The 27913-nt window shown below is 43.8% G+C and overlaps 1 protein-coding gene across 1 annotated transcript; it reads right to left on the minus strand.

The window, feature by feature from the left end:
• Window positions 1–7498: 7498 nt before the first annotated feature.
• On the minus strand, window positions 7499–27432 carry srp54 (signal recognition particle 54). Its single transcript, XM_085768536.1, has 17 exons — window positions 27292–27432; window positions 24658–24751; window positions 24477–24563; window positions 23333–23424; window positions 21808–21892; window positions 21296–21400; window positions 21134–21200; window positions 20051–20108; window positions 19813–19963; window positions 17403–17551; window positions 15494–15594; window positions 15310–15396; window positions 12897–12970; window positions 12668–12776; window positions 12206–12376; window positions 10859–10954; window positions 7499–8042 (listed from the first exon to the last, which is right to left on the minus strand). Exons 3-17 carry the CDS (start codon window positions 24552–24554, stop codon window positions 7951–7953), a joined length of 1515 nt encoding a protein of 504 aa, XP_085624662.1. The 5' UTR covers window positions 24555–24563; window positions 24658–24751; window positions 27292–27432; the 3' UTR covers window positions 7499–7950.
• Window positions 27433–27913: the final 481 nt, after the last annotated feature.

A 27913-nucleotide genomic window follows, 5' to 3' on the forward strand; every position in this document is an offset into this window, starting at 1 on the left:
CTAACAGATAAACAGACAATTATAATAATATAATATAATATAATATAATATAATATAATATAATATAATATAATATAACATAATATAATATAATATAATATAATATAATATAATATAATATAATATAATATAATATAATATAATATAATATAATATAACATAATATAATATCAGGGGTGCAAACTCATCAGGGGTAAAAAAGGTGACAAGATACCGACCCCCTAGGGGGGTCCGGGGGCATGCTCCCCCGGGGAATTTTTTTTAAAAACCAACTTTAAAGGTGAATTTACAGTCAATTTTAGCATGAGACTAGGGTCCAGATTTACTCAGGTTTGCACAGCTTTTGCTCCTGTTAAACCTGCACAATCTGTCTCTCTGTGTTTGGTTTTGAAATATGTGAAGGGGGTCTTCAGCCTGCAGGTTTAGCATGAGCAAAAGCTGTGCAAAACTTGGAGAATCTGTCCCTTGATGTCCATCAGATGAACCTTGCAAACCTTGCCTTCAAACTAAATAAAATGTAATACAGACTGATTGGTTCATTGTGAAACATTTATTTATTGATGTAAATGTGTTTTCTGTACGTAGGCTATGCTCCGAGGCAGCGCTGCTCTTTCTGTCCAATAACACACATGAAGCTTAAAAATGCCATAGGTTACATAAAACATATTAAGCGGCAATATGTATTTAAAAGATGTTCAAGCAAACGGTTCGGTTCACGGTTTTGTGGTCATGGTTTTCGGTTCGGTTTGGTATACTTTGATCGTTGGGAAAATCAATCATGTCTCGTATATTCAGGTTAAAACTGAAAGAATGAGGCATCTGATACATCATTGTGACAGTCTGAGGTTAAAAGTAGTGAGATTCTGGCTGCAAGAGAGGAGACATTGATAGTTCCAACATGTTTTAATTTATTGGGAAAAGAAAGTTATCTAACAAATGCTAAGAACAATTAGATATTCACTGAAATATATAACCTATATTTATTAATTGTGGTTCTTACAAAAAATATATCTTATAAAATATAAAAGCTAAAATGTCTTTTGCTCTGCCCCTTTAATTAGTGCATACAAAATAATTTAACTTTAGCCTACTACTTTTACAACCACATTATTTACCAGCAACATAAAGTGAAACAGAGGCAGAGGTCCTGCCACAGTCAGTCAACCTCCTCCTCCTCCTGCTGCTGCTGAACAGGTCGCTCTGGAGCTAGTCTCACTCGCCAGACCCTCCTCCAGAGAAGAAGGAGACACTGGAGCTAATTATGCTAAACGCGCTAATCGCTAATTGGCCGCGATCGCGATCATCACACACACGCGGTCCCATACAGCAGACCTATACAACGCTGCTGGCGCATCTTCTAGCTCCGACTCTTTCACTCGCCATGCTCAAAAAGTCGCGTTAGTTAGTCTGTATTAAAAGTGAAGCTTCAGGTGTATATAGCTGGACAGAAGAGGAGCGCTGCCACCACTCGTTGTCATTCAGATAAGGTGCACGCGCCTTAAAGAGACAGGTGCATTGCCTCGCCTCGCCTCGCCTCGCCTCGCCGGACCCCCCCCCCCCCGCTCTAAAAATTTTTTTTATTGCGGATTTACACGAATCACACAAATGACCAATTTGGGATCCAAAACGGCGAATTTCGCCGAAAGGTGACAAGTTTGCACCCCTGTAATATAATATAATATAATATAATATAATATAATATAGGGTTAGTTATAATACACAGACAAGTGTTAGTGTTTTAACTCCATACAGATGTTTGTAGTTTATAACCGTCCAGATGTTTTAGAGCTTTTCTAGTGTTTACATCTAGAATTTCTACTTTGAATTGATGAAGACTTGGTTTCTGTGGCTCCATTCACATCTGTGGATGTAGAGTTTTATTTTCCTATTCATCAAAAACAGTTCTTTATATTATTATTTCATCATATGAGTTCATACTTGTATCACATAGACGCTGGTTCTCTAACTGTTTTATATCAAGGACCCAAAACTGACACAAACTAGACCACGGACCCCCATTGGACAACACACCAGAAATACACAAACTATCAATGTACGTTTAAATTAGGCGTAGATTATAGAGACATTTCTGGGGAAAAAAGTGGTACAAATTCTCACAAAAAAATAAACAAAAAACTTTTTTTTTTAATGTAGAAAAAAGTGGTAAAATTTTGCTTTTTTTTGTGAAAAATTTCTCAGGAAAAGTGGTAAAATTAAAAAAAAAAAAAAAAAGTCAAACAATAATGAAAAAAGTGGTAAAATTTTTCTAAATATTATAGAGAAAAGTGGTAAAATTTCTCAAAAAGGGGGGCAAACAATAATACAAAAAGGGGTAAAACTTCTTTTAAAAAATAGTAAAAAGTAGAACAGAAAAATTGAGAGGAAAAGTGGCAAATTTAAAAAAAAGAAAAGAAAAAAAATTAAAACAATGATTAAAAAAGTGAAAAAATTCTAGTAAAAACTGGTAAAATGTCCAGAAAAAGTTGTGGACCCTTGAACCCTGTCAACCCCCCCACTTTGACACTCTGAGAACCACTGACATTTACTTTATCTCAAGGAAGTTTAAATGTGAAGCAACTGGACCTGGTTCTGAGTCTAGAAGACGTTTAATGTTCTGACCAGCTGAGACCGGTCCAACTATCTGGTCTGGAGGTCCAGGTCTTTAACCTCTAAAAGCACCTTTACTGAGCCGAGCCGTGCTGAGCCGAGCCGTGGAAGTGTAGTGGAAAAGCTCCAAGAGGGTTTTCACCAGACCTGGACCTGAGACCAGATAGTTGGACCGGACTCAGCTGGTCAGATGGAACATTAAACGTCTTCAAGTCCAGTTGCTTCACATTTAAACTTCTAGAGACTCTGAGCTGGTGAAGGAGAAGATTCACAGACTGATGGACAGATAGTACTAATACTACTCTGTTTACTATAGTTAGATAGTTTAGTTGTACTGAGTATATCTGAGTATCACATAGTAGATTTACACCACAGACTACTTCATCATAGGACACAATTATACTTCATTCACAGGTAAACAACCAACACGTGACGTCACAAAGCAGACTGACTGGTCCTGGTCCTGGTCCAGGTCCAGGACCAGGACCAGGACCAGGACCAGGACCAGGACCAGAACCAGGACCAGAGACCAGGACCAGAACCAGGACCAGGACCAGGACCAGGACCAGGACCAGGACCAGGACCAGGACCAGGACCAGGACCAGGACCAGGACCAGGACCAGGACCAGGACCAGGACCAGGTCCAGCAGGACTTTCAGGTCCCAATACCAATAAACCAAATACCGATCGATGACATCATTTCATTCATCAGCTGATGTTTAAAACCCGGTCTGATGACGTCACACAGAGCCGTGCAGGTAAGTGGGTCAGAGTCTCACCTGGTCCTGGACTAGACCTGGTCCTGGTCCTGGTCCTGGACCTGGTCCTGGTCCTGGGGGGCCTGAGGCTCGCTGGGAAGCTGCGGGGTCCGGGGCTGCGGGTCACTGACGTCACAGAGTCCAGGTGACACGTGCGGAACCGGGTGACGTCACAGGGTCCAGCTGACAGACTGACTGCAGGTGAGTCCAGGTGAGTCCAGGTGAGTGTGAGTCCTGACTGAGTCCGGGTCTCTGGACCAGAACCAGTCAGCGCCGCTCCGCTGTGACAACGCAGCAGAACAACATGGCGGCGGCCTGACGCCACGTCGGAGCTCAGAGCGTCGACAGGACAGAGGGAGGGAGGTGTCACTCCGCCTGGGATTCCTGCACCAACACCACGACCCAGAGGACAGAGGGAGGGAGGTGTCACTCCGCCTGGGATTCCTGCACCAACACCACAACCCAGAGGACAGAGGGAGGGAGGTGTCACTCCGTCTGGGATTCCTGCACCAACACCACAACCCAACAACCCAGAGGACAGAGGGAGGGAGGTGTCACTCCGCCTGGGATTCCTGCACCAACACCACAACCCAACAACCCAGCTGAGCCGCAAACAGACACACTGTTGTTTTATTTTTTCACTTTTTTATTTATTGATTTATTTATTTTTAATTGTGCGACACAGAAATCGCATACATACGTACATCCATAGACATATATATATGAAGAGTTCATTTGCAAAAGCAGATAACTCCGTTTTCAAAAAAATTTCAAAACAATTTTTAATTATTATTTACACCAAGTGATATCAGTCAAACCAAAGTTGAGTGGCTTTGACCAAGTAGATGAGACGTAACAAAACAGATGTATCTAAAAAAAATAAAGTTTTATTGAAAACAACACTATGTAAAGAGCTCATTTTTTTCAAAATGGCACTTATCTGCTTTTGCAAATGAACTTTTCAATATGTCTATGCGTACATCAGTATATAAACTACATCCATGGGAACAGAAAGAGAGACAATAAAGCAAACAAAAAAAACACAACAAAAAGCAAAAAACAGCCAGAGACCTAAAGTTACAAGTCACTTACAGAACATTTCTCCAGAATAGAGCAGCTACGTTTTGGCAGCTTTCTTATTAGTTATGTCCTTGCTTGTGGCAGCATAAAGGTGCAGTTGATGGTTTGGAAGAAGACCCGGTCCAGGTTTGTGGTCGGAGTGAGACCTCTCTCTCTCTCTCTCCTAGAGAACAGCTTCGACGCAGCCGCGCCCACTGAAAAGTTTCAACACATTTCCACAAGTTAAAAACAAATCAATAATCGATAGTATCAGTGACGTAGGAGGGGGCTGCAGCACAGATATTATATATATATGTATGTAATATATAATATAACTCTTTATTATAAAATAAACATGTGCTGCCAGAGTTAGTGATGATCTGTTGGAATAAAGTTGATCATGGTCTGTATCAAGTATAATGTTGTTTTTCCTCTGACTGGATAAAGTTTCTTCTGAACTGACATGTTTTTTTAATTCTATGGTGGCTCAGAGGGCTCAACCCACTGCAGATCAACAAAACACTGAAAGTCAGAAAACAACACAACACAACACAGTGTTTCTGGGGAAACCGTGAAGTGACCGGTCCCTCACTTTGACCGATGTAAATCCTCCTCACCAGTTCTACAGGCTCAGATGTTGACATCTGACCATCTGCTCTGCTCTACAAAGGCAAAGGGCAGTATCTGCATTTAAAAAAAATATTTTCTTTGACCAACCAAAGTGTAAAGGCATATTCTCTTTAATCTGGTAGAATGTGATATTGGTGCTGCTAAAATTTCCAGAGTTATTGGGCTTTTTATTTTGCTGTCCATCCAAAAAAGCTCTGTGAAACCAAGGCAACGTGCAGTATCTATTCTAGACTTGGTAGTTGTTCATCATTTGATGCTTCAACCTGACGATGAAAAACACTAAAAGCTGTTGTTCTCGGTTTGGTATTTTTACAGATTCTGCTCTTTGTCTTCGTAGAGCAGAGCAGTGAAACGGCTACGAGGAGCCTTCAACTGGACCTGCAACAGTCTGAGTTTCTGCTGCTTCTGCTCATTAACTCAGAGTTAAAAACATCAACATGTGGTGGATATGAAACTAAGTTGAGGGGATGAATGATGTCCCACATACTATTATGCACTTGTACTTTCCACTGCATTCCTACATTTTCATCATTACCATGGGCTATTAGTTGTTTTTCATTTATTCTATTCTCAATGCACTCTTTTTAAAAAAAACTATTTTATGTCTTATTACTGTTGAATGATGTTGTTTATTGTGCAGCTGAGAAACTGAATTTCCTTCAGGATAAATAAAGTATCTATCTATCTATCTATGTATGTATGTATGTATGTATGTATGTATGTATGTATGTATGTATGTATGTATGTATGTATGTATGTATGTATGTATCTATCTATGTATTTATCTATCTATCTATCTATCTATGTATTTATCTATCTATCTATCCATCTACGTATCTATCTATCTATCTATCTATCTATGTATGTATGTATGTATGTATGTATGTATGTATGTATGTATGTATGTATGTATGTATGTATGTATGTATGTATGTATGTATGTATGTATGTATGTATGTATGTATGTATGTATGTATCTATCTATCTATCTATGTATTTATCTATCTATCTATCTATCTATCTATCTATCTATCTATCTATCTATCTATCTATCATAAATGTAAACCTGCTCCAACAGCCGCTGGTCAGTCAGAAATCTAAACCAGTCAGTAGAAAATGTTCAGTTTCTCTGGAACAACCATGTTTAAAACCATGACAGCAACGTCACGGCCACAGCCAATCAGAGGCAGCGCTGGCTCGGCAGGTCATGACATCATTCAGAGAGAGTTCTGGAACACAATAATGGTCAAATAAAGTTATATTATAGAAGTCTTTTTTTTCTATATATATATATATATAGGCTACTGTATATAAAAAAGGATTTCATGATCTTGGCCAAAATTGTAGTTTATAAATTGAGAAGTTCAACTATTTAAAAAAAAAAGAGAACCAAAAGTAGTTGAAATACTCGACGCAGCACAAAACATGATGTAGTTGAACTACCAGCAGGTCACAGCAGGTTTGTTGTCCTCCTGGGTCAAGGATGGAAGGATAAAGGGAAAAATGGGAGGAAAGAAGGAAGGGAAAAGGGAAGGAAAGATAGAAGGAGGGAGGGAACAGATTGGGTCAAAAAGGAAGGAAGAAGTAAGAAGGAAGGGAGGGAAAAAGGATTGAGGAAAGAAGGAAGGGAAAAAGGAAGGAAAAAAAGATGGAGGGAGGGAACAGATTTGTTCAAGGAAGGAAGAAAGGATGGGGGAAAGGATTGTGGAAAGAAGGAAGGAAGAAGGGAAAGAAGGAGGGATAGAGGGAAAAATGGGAGGAAGGAAGGGAATGGGGAAGGAAAGATAGAAGGAGGGAGGGAACAGATTGGGTCAAAAAGGAAGGAAGAAGTAAGGACGAAGGGAAGGAAGGGAGGGAAAAAGGATTGAGGAAAGAAGGAAGGGAAAAAGGAAGGAAAAAAAGATGGATGGAGGGAACAGATTCGTTCAAGGAAGGAAGAAGAAGGAAGAAAGGATGGGGGAAAGGATTGTGGAAAGAAGGAAGGAAGAAGGGAAAGAAGGAGGGATAGAGGGAAAAATGGGAGGAAGGAAGGAAAGATAGAAGGAGGGAGGGAACAGATTGGGTCAAAAAGGAAGGAAGAAGTAAGAAGGAAGGGAAGGAAGGGAGGGAAAAAGGATTGAGGAAAGAAGGAAGGGAAAAAGGAAGGAAAAAAAGATGGAGGGAGGGAACAGATTTGTTCAAGGAAGGAAGAAGAAGGAAGAAAGAAGGAAGGGAAAGATGGAGGGAGGGAACAGATTCTTTAAAGGAAGGAAGGAAGGGAAAGAAGGAAGGGAAAAGGGAAGGAAAGAAAGACGGAGGGAGGGAACAGATTGGGTCAATTGGATCAAAAGAGGAAAGAAGAAGAAGGAAGGATGAAGGGAAGGAAGGAGGGGGAAAAGGAAGGATGGAGGAAGGGAACAGATGTGTGTGTGTGTGTGTGAAATGACGACTCAGCAGGTTTAAAATGGTGCGATACAAATGTTTATTATGACAAAAATACTGTCACTAACTAAATGTCATCTTCATCTTCATCATTACACATCATTACATCATCATCATCATGACATCATCATGACGTGGCGTCGGCTCGTCCAATCAGAGCCGACTCCACTCCGTTAAACCTCTCACATAATAAACATCTTATACAGAATTAAATTAACGAGCAGAGACGTCTGTCCTGTCTCTACAAGCAGCTTCTTCTCTTTAAGCCCCGCCCCTTCCTCTCTCTAAGCCCCGCCCCTTCCTCTCTTTAAACCCCGCCCCTTCCTCTCTTTAAGCCCCGCCCCTTCCTCTCTCTAAGCCCCGCCCCTTCTCTCCCTAAGCCCCGCCCCCTCCACCTGTACCTGTACCTGTCGGGGGCGGAGCTTTGACTCTGAACTCTCTGTGTTTTTTAAGGCAGCTGATTGGTCGGCGGCGGTCACATGTTGTTGAATCCCATCATGCCCTTCATGTTGCCGGCGGCGCCCTGCTGGAACTGACGCATCATGGACTGGAGGCCCGCCATCCCACCTTAAAACAAGACATAGAGGCTGGTTAGTGAGCAGCCAGTCCACCTTAAAACAAGACACAGAGGCTGGTTAGTGAGCAGCCGGTCCACCTTAAAACACACACACAGGCTGGTTAGTGAGCAGCCAGTCCACCTTAAAACAAGACATACAGGCTGGTTAGTGAGCAGCTGGTCCACCTTAAAACAAGACACAGAGGCTGGTTAGTGAGCAGCCGGTCCACCTTAAAACAAGACACAGAGGCTGGTTAGTGAGCAGCCGGTCCACCTTAAAACAAGACTGGTTAGTGAGCAGCCAGTCCACCTTAAAACAAGACACAGAGGCTGGTTAGTGAGCAGCCGGTCCACCTTAAAACAAGACATAGAGAGGCTGGTTAGTGAGCAGCCAGTCCACCTTAAAACAAGACTGGTTAGTGAGCAGCCAGTCCACCTTAAAACAAGACACAGAGGCTGGTTAGTGAGCAGCCGGTCCACCTTAAAACAAGACTGGTTAGTGAGCAGCCAGTCCACCTTAAAACAAGACTGGTTAGTGAGCAGCTGGTCCACCTTAAAACAAGACACAGAGGCTGGTTAGTGAGCAGCCGGTCCACCTTAAAACAAGACATAGAGAGGCTGGTTAGTGAGCAGCCAGTCCACCTTAAAACAAGACTGGTTAGTGAGCAGCCAGTCCACCTTAAAACAAGACTGGTTAGTGAGCAGCTGGTCCACCTTAAAACAAGACACACAGGCTGGTTAGTGAGCAGCCAGTCCACCTTAAAACAAGACATAGAGGCTGGTTAGTGAGCAGCCAGTCCACCTTAAAACAAGACATAGAGAGGCTGGTTAGTGAGCAGCCAGTCCACCTTAAAACAAGACTGGTTAGTGAGCAGCCAGTCCACCTTAAAACAAGACATAGAGAGGCTGGTTAGTGAGCAGCCAGTCCACCTTAAAACAAGACTGGTTAGTGAGCAGCCAGTCCACCTTAAAACAAGACTGGTTAGTGAGCAGCTGGTCCACCTTAAAACAAGACATACAGGCTGGTTAGTGAGCAGCCAGTCCACCTTAAAACAAGACACAGAGGCTGGTTAGTGAGCAGCCGGTCCACCTTAAAACAAGACACAGAGGCTGGTTAGTGAGCAGCCGGTCCACCTTAAAACAAGACACAGAGGCTGGTTAGTGAGCAGCCAGTCCACCTTAAAACAAGACACAGAGGCTGGTTAGTGAGCAGCCAGTCCACCTTAAAACAAGACATACAGGCTGGTTAGTGAGCAGCTGGTCCACCTTAAAACAAGACACAGAGGCTGGTTAGTGAGCAGCCAGTCCACCTTAAAACAAGACTGGTTAGTGAGCAGCCGGTCCACCTTAAAACAAGACACAGAGGCTGGTTAGTGAGCAGCCAGTCCACCTTAAAACAAGACTGGTTAGTGAGCAGCCGGTCCACCTTAAAACAAGACATAGAGGCTGGTTAATGAGCAGCCAGTCCACCTTAAGCCAGGAACACACCGCCACGACGCTTAAAAAGTTAAAGTAATGGGCTTGTGCGCGCAAGAGACCCATCTGAACGGCCCCCACGCGGCGCACACACGCTTAACCAAGGCGGCGGCGGCGGCCACAAACGCCCAGCGGCTCGCCTTTGACTTCAGCATCAACTTTTTTTTATTTTGGAGCAAGGCTGTCATCACTCCGTCTCCTTTCTCTGTCCCTCTCAGACGCACTGGCCGCACCGGGTAAACAAACGATCTGATTGGCTCAATTGAGTGAAGCTGCCGTATTGACCTATAGCTGAGCCCGCTGTCCCGTCGGAAAAAAATGTTATTATTAGAGATTGGTCTCGGGTCCGGATCGAACCATCACTCGGTCCGGGTCCGGACCGAGGTCCGCCATTTGGTGATGCCTGGTGTATACCATTTTTACTGTAGGACAGGCTAGGACACCGTTTGTTTACTGTGGTCACTTCCGTCCCTCCCACACACCGCGCTGATTCGCTTAGGGCACCGCCAATCAGAATCGCCATAGCTAGCACACAGCCAATCAGAGTACCCGACGAGTCTACTCTCCCGACGGCCGACGAGTCCCGACTGAGCATGTTCAATCGGCCCCGACGAGACCCGACAAGAGCCGACGGAGAGGAACACACCAAACAGACGAGCTGCCGACGACGCCCGACGAGGCCCGGTGTGTCCCTGGCTTAAAACACTCAGATCAGTCTCTGACCCATCAGACTAGAGCAGTGTAAAAGAGAGTAAGGACACCTCCATTGACTCCCGTGGTTAAAGCCTCATGCCCCCTAGTGGCAGGATATGGGTATTGCAACAGCGCCCAGAAAACCCATTCACTCCAATGTATGTGTGTTGCCCACTTGCTGCTAAACTGATGAAAACGGCCGTGTTTTTGTTTTTAGGTGTCTTGGTCATATCAGATTATACTTATAATAATAATATATTTTTTTATTATAAAATGTAGATTGAAACATTCATGTAGAAAACTGCTTTTTTTATGTGTTAATGTTTATCTGTAAAGGATCCTCAATGATGCTATTAACGTGGGTGATCTATAAATGTCCTTAAATTATTGAAAACACCACACTGCTCATTCACCAACAATGCAGAGATGTCAGTTCTTTTGTAAAACCCATATTCCTCCACCAGGAGGCGCTGCCATTGGACCAATGCTGTCCTTACTCTCTTTTACAGAGCTCTAGGTCAGAGTATTGGTTAACGTTTGGGGGCGTGGCCTTAACGTTTGGGGGCGTGGCCTTAACGTTAGGGGGCGTGGTCTTAACGTTAGGGGCGTGGTCTTAACGTTTAGGGGCGTGGCCTTAACGTTAGGGGCGTGGCCTCACCCATGTGGTGCAGCACTCGAGGGTCCATCATCTTGGCCATCTGCTGGTTCAGTTTGGCCATTTGAGACGGGTTCACGTTCTTGGACATGTCTCCTCCTGGACACAGACAGACAGAGAGACAGACAGAGAGAATCAGGCAGTTAGAGACGGAGAGACAAACAGTTAAAAACATAGAGAGACCACCTCCATTAAAGACAGCCTGAGGGACTCAGTATGACATCACAGATGCATAGATTTGTATTTATATTGTTGATGAATATTTGTTGTGTATTTTGTGCTGTTCTGAATATGAATTGCAATGTTGTGGTGCATACTGTATATGTAAGTACTGCGTAAAACGCTTTGGCAAAAACAAATCTCTGTTCATGCCAATAAAGCTAATTGAATTGACAATTAAAGACAGACAGACAGAGACACAGAGACAGTTAGAGACAGTTGTGCTGTCTCTGGTCTCCAGGTCTTGGTGTCCAGCTGTGACTGGTTGTCTACGACTCCATGTGGTATCAGAGGTGTCTCAGATCTGGTTTCTGCTTTTACACCTGAAACAACTGGAGGTTCATCAGGTCTCGTTCCAATCCCATAATAACCATAAAGGAGGAGTCAGAGTTTATATCCGACACGTCAACACATCTGGTCTGTCCTTTCAAAATAAAGTTATTGGAGAAGCTGCGTGGAGCGGAGACGATCCTCACTGAGACTCTTGGACATGGTTTAGTTTGGTGTTGTATATTCTATTCTATGGATTTACCTCTTCCTCTCTGTCTCTCTCTACAGATTAATGAGTGTTGTATGAAAACAACTAGTGAGGAAACAAACTGATGAAACTGAACCAGTGTAATAATCCTGTGACAGTGACCACATCTGGTCACATCTGGTCACATCTGGCCACAGTCCAGGTCAGACCAGGAATCAATATGATTATTGATGACGTACAATACGTATTTTTAGAAATTTTTACCTCCTTTTTTTTAATTAATACATTTTTTTTTTAACTTACCACTTTTTCTAGATAAAAAAACCATTGTTTTTAAAAAAAAAATTTTGGGACAATTTTTCTAGAAATGTTTTAACGTTTTGGGAGAAATTGTACCATTTTTTTCCCAGAAATTTCTCTACACTATTCCATAAATTCAGGCCATTGGCCGTAATCTGAACGTACATCGACAGTCTCAGAACAAATATTTATGTATTTCTGGTGTTTGCTTCAACATTTAGTCCAGTGGGTCTGTGGTCTAGTTAGTGTCAATTTACCTTTGAACAGCCCCTTGATGCCCCCCCCTCACCTTTGAACAGCCCCTTGATGCCCCCCCCTCACCTTTGAACAGCCCCTTGATGCCCCCCCCTCACCTTTGAACAGCCCCTTGATGCCCCCCATCTTCTTGACCATCTGGGCGAACTTGGTGTACTGAGTCAGCAGCTCCTGAACGTCTCTGGTGGCGACGCCGGAGCCCCGAGCCACTCGCTGAATCCTGTTGGGCTGCTTACTGAACAGCTTGGCCCCGTCCTTACTGTCCAGCTCTGGAGGGGGAGGAACCAGACAGCGTCAGGTGGAGACTCAAACATGAACCAGAAGTTTATTTACTTGAAGCTTCAAGTCCAGAGTTGATATTCCTGTGTTTCTGACACCAACGGGAGCTTCCCACTGCACCTGAACACACCGAGCGTCAACTTGGGTCTCGACTCCGCCAGACTTTGAATTAGATCTAGTTTTACAAACATGTCGGCTTGTTGAAGTAAATAAACTTCTTCAGATTCCTTCTTTTAGACGCAAGATGTTAGGAACATACAGCCGGAGTTGAATTTGTTTACCCTGGTCGTTCATGCTGTCCATGATGGTCATCAGCTTCTTCAGTCTGGACATCGACTCCTGTTCGTTTCCTTTGCTCATGAAGTCTGTACCGAAGCCTGGGATCATGCCCTACACACACACACACACACACACACACACTGTTAGACCGGCCTGTCCTCCCTTCCCATGAACCAGTCTGCCATCAAGTGTTGTTGGCGTGTTGTTAGCGTGTTGTTGGCGTGTTCTCACCATGATCTGACCGAAGGGACCCATCTTCATGATGTTCTGGAACTGCTCGTACATGTCTCTGAGGGTGAACTGGCCTGCAGGGACACAGCACTCACATTACCCACAATGCACTGCTGCCTCACCAGGACCGTTACCATGGACACCAGACACACACCGGGGACGCTGGACGCTGGGTAAACACCCCCCCACCCACCCCACTTTCTGTCAAGAACATTTTGGTCCCTGTCAGCAGATGAACTGAAGCAGCTCTAACGGTGGATCATTTTATTTGAGTGTCACAACCCCACGAAACGACTGGTTTCTCTACCAGAGTTTGATCCATTCAGTCACATTACGTTTGGAAAGTCTAGAAGAGCCGCACCATTAAAATATCTTATTCCCGTTCTAGTTAGCCCAGAGCTAAAGCGGAAGTTAGCCGGCTAGCTCGGCGTAGCACTAGCTCGACTGAAGTCAGTGCGCCCACTTCCCGTTTCTTCTCAAATACGAATCCGAATACATACTCACACTGGTTCATAGTGATGATTAGGGCTGTCACTTTTTATTCGACATTCGAATATTCGTTCGAATGTGGGGGGAAAAGTTCGTATTCGAGCAGTAATCAGGGATGCAAACGGGTCAGGACCAAAAAAGAGAGGAATTGTCGGGGGGGGGGGGGGTGCGCATTAACAAATGATTGCATTACGATATCACGGAAAAGTCAATTTCCAGTAGTTCAACCCAAACCAAGTATTGAGTGCATATAGATGGACATAGTTTTCAGAAGGCCAACATTTCTATATTAAAAATGCTTAAAAAAAAAAAAATCCTTTGCAATATTTCAATTTTGGAGATACTGAATTTTAGGTCTTCACTGAATGTTAGTCATAATTCTTACTATTAAAATAAACTGAATAAATAAAGACATGGGATGTTTCATTCAGTGTGTAATGGACATATAGGCCTCTATAATGTGTTAGTTTCACTTTAATTGAACACATTCTACATCGCGGAGGCGACGTCTTTCCACTCAGGGCTTCCTTCACCTCTGAAACGGGGCAGAGCTCCGTGGAAACACCTGCCTGACACAGCAACATAGGGAACCGTGTATGTCCACGGCCACAGCTCCATAGACATGCACAGGGGGAAAAAACAGCGTCGCCGTCGCACCGACTGCACGCGGATACGCGCCGCTTTAATGAGAGCGCACGTCGCGCGTCTACATTGGAGGTCGGCTGTTACCAGTGTAATCAGAGACCATGAATGAGTTCACCTCAGTTTCACGTGATTGTCACTGTCAGCCTGTTAGAAAAACACTTTACTGACCCCAGCTGAGACGCTCAGACCCCCCTCCCAAAAACAAAAACTCTTCGCCCCCCCCCCGCCCCCTCCCCTCAGCAGAGACTGCCTTCATCAACTCCTGCTAACATTTCCATATTTCGCACATTCTGTGACAAACTGTAAACTGTTTTCTTGTCTGTAACAACATCTATTGCACGTCTGTCCGTCCTGGGTGAGGGATCCCTCCTCTGTTGCTCACCCTGAGGTTTCTCCGATTTTTCCCTGTTAAAAGGGTTTTCCATGGAGTTTTTCCTCAGTCGATGTGAGGGTCTAAGGACAGAGGATGTTGTTACGATGCCATGTAAAGCCCTTTGAGACAAACTGTTTGTAAAAACGGGCTATACAAATAAAATTGCCTTGCCTTGCCTTGCCTTCGGATCTGAACGATTCACACAAGTCACCTAATTGGTCATGAAAAAAGCGAGTTTCGCTTTTCGGCGCGCTGTTTGCATCCCTGAGTAATGAGCTGCTCGATATGCAGGCTGCAGCAAAGATTCTCTATTTACCGTCTTTGGCTGCAGCCCGGTGCCTGCATAGCGCCGCGGAACGTCCACCGGACGCGGAAGGGCCGCGAACAGCCGAGAAGCGGAGCCAGTTTACTTTCTGTGCCCATATTAACCGCTGGTGTGGTGTCGCGGCGTGCAGCTCCGCGGCCGGCTCGCGCCCTGCAGCGTCTGGTCTATTTTGTGTGAGAGCCGCGAGCAATCGCGTCAAGCTGGGCAGGAAGTCAAACATGAAACAACGAGAGTATCCGGTCAGTTTTCAAAATAAAACACCGGTGCGGGGGGGGGGGGGGGGGGGTAATCGTTCGAACCTCATTTTTCTAAAAACTGACAGCCCTAGTGATGATTGAATGATAAAGTAATCTGATTACACCTGTGGGCAGATTACTTTATCATTCAATCATCACTATGAACCAGTGTGAGTAAATATGCTGCTTCCTGTTTATAACCACAGGTCTGCACAGAGTGGAGCCTGGTCCAACACGTCAACATCTGGTCTGAGCTCCACTTCAAGGTTATTGACGTGTCTGTGTGGAGCAGCTCCATCCCATAATAATCCCTCTGAACGCTGCAGCATGTGATGGTTGTCTCACCGTGTTTGAGTTTGTCGATGAGCTCCTCGTTGTCGTCCAGTTTGAGCTCGTTGACTCTGTCGATCAGCCCCTCGATGTCGCCCATCCCTGACGGAGAGAAGAGGAGGGAGTTAGTCACCGTTTCCATGGAAACACTCGGCAGCATCCACGTCGGTCCGTCTGCGGTCGCCGCGGGCGATATTACCGAGCAGTTTGCTGATGAAGGGCTGAGTCTTGAAGGGCTCGAAGTCGTCGATGTGTTCTCCCGTCCCGATGAAGATGATGGGACTCCTGGTGGCCGCCACGCTGCAGGAGGAAGAGGATTTTTATTTTTATTTTCCCATCAATGTTATTATTTAAACAACACTGACCAATGAAACAGATAACACTGTCTGAATAACAGGTTATGAAATGATCCTGCCTTTTATTTTATTGTATTGTATTTTATTTATTTATTTTTGTCTGATGTCACAGTCCATTTGCTTTTTTATTTTATTTTTTTGTCTGTTCGAGGGGTATGGGTGAAAATTTTTGTACATTCAATGTTGAGTTTGAAATGCATTTGAAATTTCAATAAAAAATATTGTTAAAAAAATATATACTATATTGAAGCAACATCACACAGAGGGAGTGCTGTTACAGTCCGTCCGCAAAATGATTCATACCTCTGGCAAATACAGGGAATTTCTTAATTTTGTATTTCAACTCAGATTTGACATGAATAGGACATGAGGGAAAGTCTGCAGCCATGACCAGTTTATTTAAGTAAAGTTACATTGTTAAAGGTGTTTATTCTAACAAAAACCACCATGTCCAAAATGATTCATACCCCAGTGATACCAAGACAAAAGTCCATAGGATGTTGGAACAAACCATTCTCTTTAAGGGTCTAAAGTGTTAACAATTATTTTCAGTGTTCCTGGGAGTTGTTTTTTTTTTTTTTTTTTTTACCAGTTTTCTGACTATAAAAGTTGACCGACTTGTGACATTTCAGTCATTTTCATGTCAACGCAAGACTTGCTATGGCAAAGACCAGAGATCTCAGTGAGGACATATTGGAAATGCCAAAAAAAGGAAGGAAAATGATACAAGAAGGTGCCAGTGTCGATGGTGCAAAGTATCATCAACGTACCAAGTACCAACGATTTAACACAGTGAAAACGCTCAAAGGATACGGTGAAAAGTCAGTCGTGTCACCTCAGCTTGTCAGAAAAGAGCCTTGGTAATAGTCCTTGGCTTTTCACCATCTCGCTTGATTTCTCTGGCTAGCTGAGGTGACACGAATGATAAACATCGGCTTAAGCAGCAGCAGAAATGTGAACATTAACTTCTCTCAAGTCACTGTCAATACAGCATTTTACTAACGTTTAATGTATTTAATCTGTGCAATTTCTTAATCTAAATTTTGTAGCTGTGTTTATTTATTCATGATAACTATTCACTGTATTATTCACTGTATTTGTATTATTGCACTTATTGTAACGGTATTCAGTATCTTTTATCCTTCTTTAGCCTGACCAGGGACAAAGACCATTAGCTGCAGCTAGACGTCTTGTCTGCATCGCATTTTTCATTCTTTGTGGCAATGTTGTACAGGTAATACTCAGAAAATTAGAATATCGTGAAAAAGTTCATTCACTTCCCCATGATTGCGAACTGTACTGAACCAGACAGAGAGCTTTTAAAGGCTCAGGAACCCTTTGCAGGTGTTTTGGATTAATTGGCTGACGAGGCTGTGACAATTTGAGCTACAACATTGAACTTTTTCACGATATTCTAATTCTGATTTTGGGGTTTTCATAAGCTGTAAGCCATAATAATCAAAATTCTAACAAATAAAAGCTTGAAATATCTTGCAATGCCTGTTATGAGTCTAAATAATATATTCATTTCACCTTTTAAGTTGAATTACTTAAATGAATGAACTTTTTCACGATATTCTAATTTTCTGAGTATTACCTGTATGTATCGTCCCTGTTAAATAAACATTAAAATAAAATAAAATGATACTTTGCACCATTGTCACTGTCTCTTGTCCAATCAAATGACTCGGTCAGAACTAACTGTTGTAACTGTATAATGGACAGTGCAGCAGCAGACAGAGTGAGACTCACGCGCTCAGAGCTCCGCCCCCCTTGGCGTGTCCGTCCAGCTTGGTGACGATCACCGAGGCGACGTCCACTTTGTCCTTGAAGGCTTTGGCCTGGGACTCGCAGGCCTGGCCGATGGACGCGTCCATCACGTACACGATGTTGTCTGGTTGCTACGGAGACATGAGGAGGACAGGGCTCAGCGGAGAGCGGGGAGCGTGTGGGCGCGGCGCACAGAAAATGTGGAACTGGATCATTCATCACGGGGACGGGGATGCAGTATTCTGCATAGCAGTTTTTGGACCTGCCGAGATTTGCATTCCCTGACTGTTTTAGCCAGTTACACTACTTGCTACATGTATGAAATGCATGTTTATATGTATAAACACCTAAACCGTACAATGGGTCTCATTCATGAAACGTGAGTAAATCTGTGTGTAGATTTGCACATAAAAGCTCACTCTACTAAAACTCTACTCCGGATTCATGAACGGTGCGGGAAACTCAGATTTGATCGTAAACACGTGTGTAAGATCATGAATGCCAACCCATCGTAAACTAACAACACGCCCCCGGTGATCAGCAATTAGCATAGATCTCCATACATGAATAGCCATATAAGGAGATCCTGACCACCATATTAGGAGGTAGGTGCATCCTGCTCACCTGCGGCCATGACGCAAACGAGGAAAGAGGGAGAGAGAAAAAAAGAGAGATCACGGATCGAAGTCATTTTGGGTGAAGTGGAGTCCAGAAAAAATATTTAATTCTCTTCTGTTAGTAGTGGTGTGACTGGGACAGGTCAAAGGCTGGAGGGAAGAAACAGATTTAGTGAATTAAGTAGGCCTATCCTTGGTTTATTAAAGAACCGTTTAAGAAGTAAAGCCAGAATAGTTCGATATGAAACCTGAAAATAAATAAAATACACACAACTCCAGAGCTACAGCAGCGACGGGAGGAGGAGGCTCTTCACAGCCTCAGCTGTAGAGGAGCATGGTTGTATCAACACATGAAGTTATATAGGCAGGTTATATTGTTACAGAAGCACCAGCCGTCTGTCACAGCTTCATCCAAACCGGTGCTGACTGCGCTGCTGCGCAGGGTGAAGTGTGCGTCCACTGAGCGTTTAGCAACACAAAAAAGTTTTTTCCGGTTTTATATCAGATTATCATCATCATTAGATAGAGCCTTGACGTGTTTGTGCGTGTCTGATCCCTAAAACGTCTCTCTCTCCAAATATTTCTAATTGTTTGTCATGTTTAAATTACGTGTTTCAAAGGTGTTGGCATATTTTGAACATGAGAGAGAGTAATATGGATTAAAATTGTAATTTCCAACAGTGACAAGCAGTATTTATTTGCATTCCTACATTTACACAAGCGCTACACACAGTCCGGAGCAGGTGTAGATTTTGTGAGTAGCTACGAAAAAATCAGCACTACTAAAAGATTGATGAATGCGGAAATCCACGTAAATTTGCGCTGCTCAGGGTTTACACACAAATCCGTGCTGCTCACGTTTCATGAATGAGACCCATTGTATTTAGGGTGTTTATGCATACACTATATTACCAAAAGTATTCGCTCACCTGCCTTTACTCATTCTATGAACTGAAGTGCCATCCCATTCCTAACTCATAGAATTCAATATGATGTCGGTCCACCTTTTGCAGCTATTACAGCTTCAACTCTTCTGGGAAGACTGTCCACAAGGTTGAGGAGAGTGTTTATAGGAATTTTTGACCATTCTTCCAAAAGCGCATTGGTGAGGTCACACACTGATGTTGGTCGAGAAGGCCTGGCTCTCAGTCTCCGCTCTAATTCATCCCAAAGGTGTTCTATCGGGTTCAGGTCAGGACTCTGTGCAGGCCAGTCAAGTTCATCCACACCAGACTCTGTCATCCACGTCTTTATGGACCTTGCTTTGTGCACTGGTGCACAGTCATGTTGGAAGAGGAAGGGGCCCGCTCCAAACTGTTCCCACAAGGTTGGGAGCATGGAATCGTCCAAAATGTTTTGGTATCCTGAAGCATTCAAAGTTCCTTTCACTGGAACTAAGGGGCCAAGCCCAGCTCCTGAAAAACAACCCCATACCATAATTCCTCCTCCACCAAAGGCCAAGTGATTAGGACACCTGATTCTGATCATTTGAATGGGTGAGCGAATACTTTTGGTAATATAGTGTATGAACATGAATTGTGTAGCAGTGTATTTGGCTAAAACAGTCAGGGGATGCAAATCTCCGCAGGTCCAAAAACTGCTGTGCCGAACACTGCATCCCCGTCCCTGTAATGAATGATCCAGTTCCACATTTGTTGTGCGGTGTGCAGATCTCGGCAAGCAGGCACTTCTCGGCATAACACCGGCGGTGTGGCGGTGCGTTCAGGTACTCACCACGGCGTTGGACACCTGTAACGGTGCGTTCAGGTACTCACCACGGCGTTGGACACCTGCAGCATCTCCTCGAACAGAGAGTCTTCCTGCTTGTGGCGGCCGCTCGTGTCCACGATGATGATCTCAAAGTTCTCTCCTTTGAACTTGTCCACGCCCTCGGCCGCGATCACCACCGGGTCCATCTCCGTGTAGCTGTGTACCGTATCATCACACCGTTACCATGGCAGCAGGGTGTATGGGGTGTGTGTGTGTCTGTGTGTGTGTGTTTCTCTCTCTCACCTGCCGTAAAACGGGATTCTGGCTTTGGTGGCGTTTTGTTTGAGCTGATCGAAGGCACCTGAAGGAAAAGGAGGAGGAGGATTATAAGTCAGTTAAAGAAAGAAAAAGACAGAGAGAGGGGTAGAAAGACAGAAAGAAAGAAAGGAAGAAAGAAAAAGACAGAGAGAGAGAGGGGTAGAAAGAAAGAAAGAAAGAAAGAAAGAAAGAAAGAAAGGGGTAAAAAGACAGAGAAGGGGGTAGAAAGAAAGAAAGAAAGAAAGAAAAAGACAGAGAGGGGTAGAAAGAAAGAAAGAAAGAAAGAAAGAAAGAAAGAAAGAAAGAAAGAAAGAAAGAAAGAAAGAAAGAAAGAAAGGAAAGGCAGAGAGGGGTAGAAAGAAAGAAAGATAGAAAGAAAGAAAGAAAGAAAGAAAGAAAGAAAGAAAGGGGTAAAAAGACAGAGAAAGGGGGTAGAAAGAAAGACAGAAAGAAAGAAAGAAAGAAAGAAAGAAAGAAAGAAAGAAAGAAAGAAAGAAAGGGGTAAAAAGACAGAGAAAGGGGGTAGAAAGAAAGACAGAAAGAAAGAAAGAAAGAAAGAAAGAAAGAAAGAAAGAAAGAAAAAGACAGAGAGGGGTAGAAAGAAAGAAAGAAAGAAAGAAAGAAAGAAAGAAAGAAAGAAAGAAAAAGACAGAGAGGGGTAGAAAGAAAGAAAGAAAGAAAGAAAGAAAGAAAGAAAGAAAGAAAGAAAGAAGGAACGAAGGGAGTAAAAAGACAGAGAAAGGGGTTGGAAAGACAGAAAGAAAGAAAAAAAGAAAGACAGAAAGGAAGAAAGAAAAAGACAGAGAGGGGTAGAAAGAAAGAAAGAAAGAAAGAAAGAAAGAAAGAAAGAAAGGAAGAAAGAAAAAGACAGAGAGGGGTAGAAAGAAAGAAAGAAAGAAAGAAAGAAAGAAAGAAAGAAAGAAAGAAAGAAAGAAAGAAAAAGACAGAGAGGGGTAGAAAGAAAGAAAGAAAGAACGAAAGAGAGAAAGGAGTAAAAAGACAGAGAAAGGGGGTAGAAAGAAAGAAAGAAAGAAAGAAAGAACGAAGGGAGTAAAAAGACAGAGTTACCTGCTCTGAAGGTGTCGGCACAGATCAGACAGGTCTTCCATCCTTTCCTCTGGTAGTAGTAGGCCAGCTGCAGCAGACAGAGATCAATAAGATCAAGATCATTAATATTAATAGTAATAATAATAATAGTAGTTATGCTAATGAGGGGGCGTGGCCAGTCACCTTGGAGCAGGTGGTGGTTTTCCCGCTGCCTTGGAGACCGACGAACATGATGACGTTGTTCTTCCCTTTGGTGGGGGTCCAGGCCTTGACCCCCGGGTCCACCAGCTACACACACAGAGAGACACACACACACACAGAGACACACACAGAGACACACACACACACACACACACACACAGACACACACACACAGAGTTATTGATCGGTTATTGGTGGGTTCCAGTCAGCTGCTGGAATACATTACAAAAACACCTTAAACTGGATAACTTCATCTCCATCCCGGCCTTCAAAGACGCCATCTCACACCTTGTTACAGATTCTTGCAGCTGCTTCCCTACTATTGAACTATTTAACCCTTTTCCTCAGTGTTCTGCTTGTTGCATGCCCGTACCTGCCGCCGTCGGCCTGGGCCACTTTCTGTGACACACTGCTCTATAAAGAATCCTGTAATGTCTGTAAAAACCTTGGCTATTTACTCTTTTATGATAACTGATAACTAGCTATGGTCTAACCTTGACCAGCTCCTTGAAGACGGCGTGTTGGATCATCCTCCTCTTGTTCAGACCCGACGCCATCTCCTCCAGATCGATGGCCGCCCTGCACGCACACACACACACACACACACACACACACACACACAAGGTGCGTTTCCATCAGCTGTTTAGATTCATCTAGATGTATCGCATCGGAAAATGATGATGGAAACGCTGTGATTCGCATTAAAATCCTCTGATTCGCACAAAATGAAATACGCTCGCTATGGCCGGGTTTTGGTTGATTCGAATGGGATGGAAACAGCTGTATGCGAATCAAGTGTGACGTAGCCACTTTCACCCCGTCTACTCCCGTGTTTGCAGTTCACTCACAAGACAACATCAGGGTTTCCGCTGTCACACAACAATTAATTAATTGTGGCGCATCGCCACGGCAAAATAAAAGCCCCCACACACCTTCATAATGATGTTACTGCACAGTTCTGCATAGTTCCTCCTCAGTAAAAACCAAACTTATCAACCAGCGAATCCAGCGTTTATCATTAATAAAGTCTGGGGCGGCGCAACTCTCTCTCTCTCTCTCTCTCTCTCTCTCTCTCTACACACACGGGTCGCGCTAATGTGTTCAAATCAGTCCGTCCGTCCGGGAGGGGGGGGATGCAAAGTCCGTAGATGGAAACACACATGATTCGAATTTCTTTTAATGCGCATTTCCCAGTAATTCGAATCACTTTGGATGGAAACATGGCTACAGACACACACACACAGCTGAGGCCTCGTCTCCATGGAAACGGAGATTCACCCAAAACAAAACGATCTTTTTCTTGATCGTTTTGAAAAACTTTCCCGTGAACACGTCATCGTTTTCCAGAAGTCGCCCGTGTGTGGCGCCGTGAACCGTTGATTTGGTCGTCATGTGTTTTGTAAAGTATATAAATATACAGTATATAAACTAATATTTAGAATAAATATATATATAAATATACAGTATATAAAGTAATATTTAGGAACCTTAAGGATTAGATAATTGTGGCGTTTAATTAAAGCAGGGGAACAGGTGATGGTGACATCACTAATTAAACCTGTATAGGTGTGGACCGGGTCTGAGTCTCTGCTGGACTCGTCTCTCTAACTCAGAACTTCTGCACTTCATCTCCCAGAACTAAACTCTCATGACCCCTCCTACCTGTGGACTGGGTTTGACAATACGTTCTGCATCGTCATAGTTACCTTTTTGTCTTTTTGTGTTGTCTACATTGTTATGTGTAATGTGTAGCTACTGTTGTTGAACTGTTTGTATGTTAATGGGACTCTGGACAGAAACTAGCATCCTGCTAGAATCTGGTACATTTACATGTTTTTGTCCATTAATGTGACGTCTCATTCAAATAAACTAATAAAGTAAAAGACCAGACCGGACCAGACCAGACCAGACCAGACCGGACCAGACCGGACCAGACCGGACCGGACCAGACCGGACCAGACCAGACCAGACCGGACCAGACCGGACCGGTTCAGGTTGAGGTTTCAGACCAGGACTTACTTGACGTTCTCTCTGAGCTGTTTGACCAGCTTGATGTTGACGTCGGCCTCCAGCAGAGCAGCACACACCTCCTTCAGCATGGCGTTCAGCACCTGGAGAGACACACAGAGAGAGACACACACAGACACACACACAGCTGTTAGTAAGACATTCCCTGTCCACTCTCACTGTGCGTTCACACCAAAAGCTTCCAAAGCGTCAAAAACGCTTGAGGCTGTGCTTCAGACAAGACAGCTTCCAAAACGGCAAATATTTTCAGCCGCTTTGGTCGCTCGTCACGTGACTGACGTCAAAGTTCGATCGCGCTGGTCATTGGAGAGCCGAAATACAAAAAAAAGAAAAAAAGGAGCCGACGGACATCTCTGTTCTGACAGGCTGCTGCTGAACCGCGTCATAGCTAATTACCCTAAAGTTAAAGCAGATATCAGGGGCACGGCCGTTTCGGCTAATGCTGTGTTCAAGGCAGGCTTTTGAAACCGTAAGTTACAGCTTCAAGTCACAACTACGACTTGGTAGCGTTCCAGGTAACCCGTAGCTCGTGTTTTTACCGTCCTGTTGTCTGTGAAAGTTCCCTATAACGGCCACTCGTAACTTCCGACCCGTGAACTCGTACCAGATCGAACTGGTATGACTTCACAGGAAGGAAAAACACAAAGTACGAGTTTCCTTGAACGCACCATGAGTTAGCAGCCCCCGCCCTTGTCAGGCATCAATTGGTCCTCGTGCTACGTCACCACATTCACGCGCATCCCTTGGCTGCACACACAGCCCTTCATGCCGTTCTCTCCCCTCATTGGATAACACTTGTATCCCACAAGGAAAATTTTCTCCTCGGGTTACAGCAGAGCAGAGTGACGGAGAGACTCGTGTTTAGGCTGAAATACTTCATGTAAGTGATTGCTGACGGAAAATAGGACTATTTAGGACTTATATTAACAAAAACATTCCACTGATATCTGCTTTAACCATGGTTCAGCTTCTCGTCTGGTGAAGCTTTGGAAGCGCGGCGACGCCTGTTGACGCTTTGGTCGCTCAGTGTCGCCGGCTCTCATTGAAAATGAATTGATTTCCGGCGTTTTGACGCTTTGGAAGCTTCTGGTGTGAACACACAGTTAGGTACAGCAACACACACACGTGTCCTCACCTCCTCATTGATGATGGTGGCGTTGCTGAGCGACCTCAGCGCCGAGGTGATCTTCCTCCCCAGGTCGGCCAGCACCATGGCGACGGCCTGACGGGACAGACAGGGGACAGAGGTCAGAGGTCAGTGAACGCATCACCAGCTGTTTAATGTGTGTGTGTGTGTGTGTGTGTGTGAGACTCACTGTGTGTGTGTGTTACAACAGAGAGTGTGTGTGGAGGGAAACCCCCCGACGGAGCTCAGTGAGGGACAGGGGGCGGGGCCAGACCTCGCACTTCCTGTTGGAGAAGACAGAGAGACAATCAATCAATCATCACATACAAACAGTCCTTTAAAGGGATAGTTCAACATTTAGTCAAACTGGCCCATTGCCATAATCCCTATAGTCATAGCAGTAGGTTCGTTACCTTTAATTGTCGGTGCAAGCTATTTTTAGAACGGCAGAGCAGAGCCGTGAGCTGCTCAGAGCTACGCTACGGAGGCTCATTATGGGATTTCTTGGTTTCCCTCATCAAACTCATCAAATACACAATCCAACAACTCCACAACGCTCTGGTGGACAAGTTGTGAGCTGCACATTCACCACGCTATGAGATAATAACACAACGTTACCACACAGAGTTGTTTTAGAGGGAAATACAGAGACTGATGATGAAAAACTGTCCCTGAAGGCAACGTGCATCAGTGGTTTTACATGAATTTACCTCTAAAACAACTCTGTGTGGTAACGTTGTGTTATTATTATTATCATTCGGAGAAACATCATGTCTCCTCAGTCTGAGCCCAGAGCTTCATTCACTAGAGTTACTGGACCAGTGTTATTGTCTAGATACAGAATACAACTGTGTAGAAAACTGAAATAAAAACAAGGATTTTACAGTAAGAGCCTCCGAGGTTTAACATCACACTCATGGAACCATTGTTAGGGCGTGTTCGCCTCGCTCTACTCGCTCGAGTTTGCCCACTGGAATATTTGTTTTTACTTGCGGCATTCGCACAAATATTTTGCATGAGTTCAATATTTTGATGAAGCGAACACGCGAAATTCGCCTGTTCGCTTCATTCGCGTCTGTACATTGACTTTGTATGTAATGTTATCGCATCATACACTGTAATATAGCTAAACAAATGAACAAAAACAAGGAAGATGACATGTAGCCGGTTGAACAGACGGTTGTTCATGTGACGACTGATAGAATGAAATGATGCTGACATGTTTTGGAGAGAACAACCATCAGACTGAGAATCAACCAATCAGTTTAGATCAATAACATCTGTTCACCTGGACTTCATCGTTTATGAAGAACTGAGACTTTTACAGCCTGATGACGTCAATGAGACATTTAATTCTGTAGTGACCAATCACCAGGTAGATTAACCTACCTATCTGTCTGTCTGTCTGTCTGTCTGTCTATCTATCTATAGTATATCTATCTATCTATCTATCTATAGTATATCTATCTATCTATCTATCTATCTATCTATCTATCTATCTATCTATAGTATATCTATCTATCTATCTATCTATCTATCTATCTATCTATCTATCTATAGTATATCTATCTATCTATCTATCTATCTATCTATCTATAGTATATCTATCTATCTATCTATCTATCTATCTATCTATCTATCTATAGTATATCTATCTATCTATCTATCTATCTATCTATCTATCTATCTATCTATCTATCTATCTATAGTATATCTATCTATCTATCTATCTATCTATCTGTCTATCTGTCCATGGGTATCGTTCCCCTGGCAACAGCTGGGTTTAGGTTTAGACACGTGACTAGAGAAATCAACACAACCCGTTGCGTCATGCTCCGTTTTCACCGTTTACGTCACATAAAACGAACCAATGATCGATCGTCGTCGGATTATTGATCATCGGTGAAACAGCTGTGAACTGATCAGAGTGTGTGTGTGTGTGTGTGTGTGTGTGTGTGTGTGTGTGTTTATGTGTGTGTCCTGATCAGGTCTGCGCTGACGTCACGGTGTTTTTACCCCGCTGACCCCGCCCTCTGGTCACTAACAGATCGATAATAACTGAATACTGATCGATACCTGGTCAGCTGATCGATCCCTGATGATCAGCTGTTTACGACACGGCAGTTAGCTTAGCATGTAGCCTAGCCGTTAGCTCCAGCAACTCCCTATGGCAGCAGCAGCAGGTTAGCAGCTAGCTCCGATAGCTCCATAGATATCTATGCGTTAGCTCCCTATGGTAACAGCAGCAGGTTAGCAGCTCCGTTAGCAGCTAGCCCCGTTAGTGTTAGTTAGTTAGTAAACAGAACAGACAGCAGCAGCAGGTTAGCAGCACCTCCGTTAGCTCCCTATGGTAACAGCAGCAGGTTAGCAGCTAGCCCCGTTAGCTCCGTTAGTGTTGGTTAGTTAGTTAGTTAGTTAGTTAGTGAACATAACAGACAGCAGCAGCAGGCTAGCAGCTAGCCCCGTTAGCTCCGTTAGTGTTGGTTAGTTAGTTAGTGAACATAACAGACAGTAGCAGCAGCTCCGTTAGCAGCTAGCCCCGTTAGCTGGTAGGGTTAGTTAGTTAGTTAGTTAGTGAACACAACAGACAGTAGCAGCAGGTTAGCAGCTAGCCCCGTTAGCTCCGTTAGTGTTGGTTAGTTAGTTAGTGAACATAACAGACAGTAGCAGCAGGCTAGCAGCTAGCCCCGTTAGCTCTGGTAGGGTTAGTTAGTTAGTTAGTAAACAGAACAGACAGTAGCAGCTCCGTTAGCAGCTAGCCCCGTTAGCTCCGTTAGGGTTAGTTAGTTAGAGAACAGAAGAGACAGTAGCAGCGGTAGTTTACCTGTGGTTTATCTGTAGTTGGAGCTTCTAGCTGGATGAAACTACCGCTAACAGCGTTAACTGTGTATCTGTCTACGGCTAACTCTCTCTTCTCTCAGTGGAGCGTCATCACACACTGACCGGAAACACAGCCAGGCCTCTTCTTCTACGGTCCAATCACAGCTCAGCAGCGACACCACAGGACACAGCTGGTACTGCACCTCTACAGGACACAGCTGGTACTGCACCTCTACAGAGAGAGAGAGGGATAGATAGATAGATAGATGGAATAATGGATGGATGGATGGATGGATAGATAGATAGATAGATAGATAGATAGATAGATAGATAGATAGATAGATAGATAGATAGATAGAACGATAGATAGATAGATGGATAGATAGATGGATGGATAGATAGATAGATAGACAGATAGAACGATAGATAGATGGATGGATGGACGGACAGACAGACAGACAAATAGATATAGATAGATGGATAGATGGACAGACAGACAGATAGATAGATAGATAGAGATAGATAGATACAGACAGATAGATAGATAGATACAGACAGACAGATAGATAGATAGATAGATAGAGATAGATAGATACAGACAGATAGATAGATACAGACAGACAGAT

This window comes from Trachurus japonicus, chromosome 22, assembly GCF_045865225.1.
Source record: "Trachurus japonicus isolate A0001 chromosome 22, Traja_1.0".
Classification (NCBI taxonomy): Eukaryota; Metazoa; Chordata; class Actinopteri; order Carangiformes; family Carangidae; genus Trachurus; species Trachurus japonicus.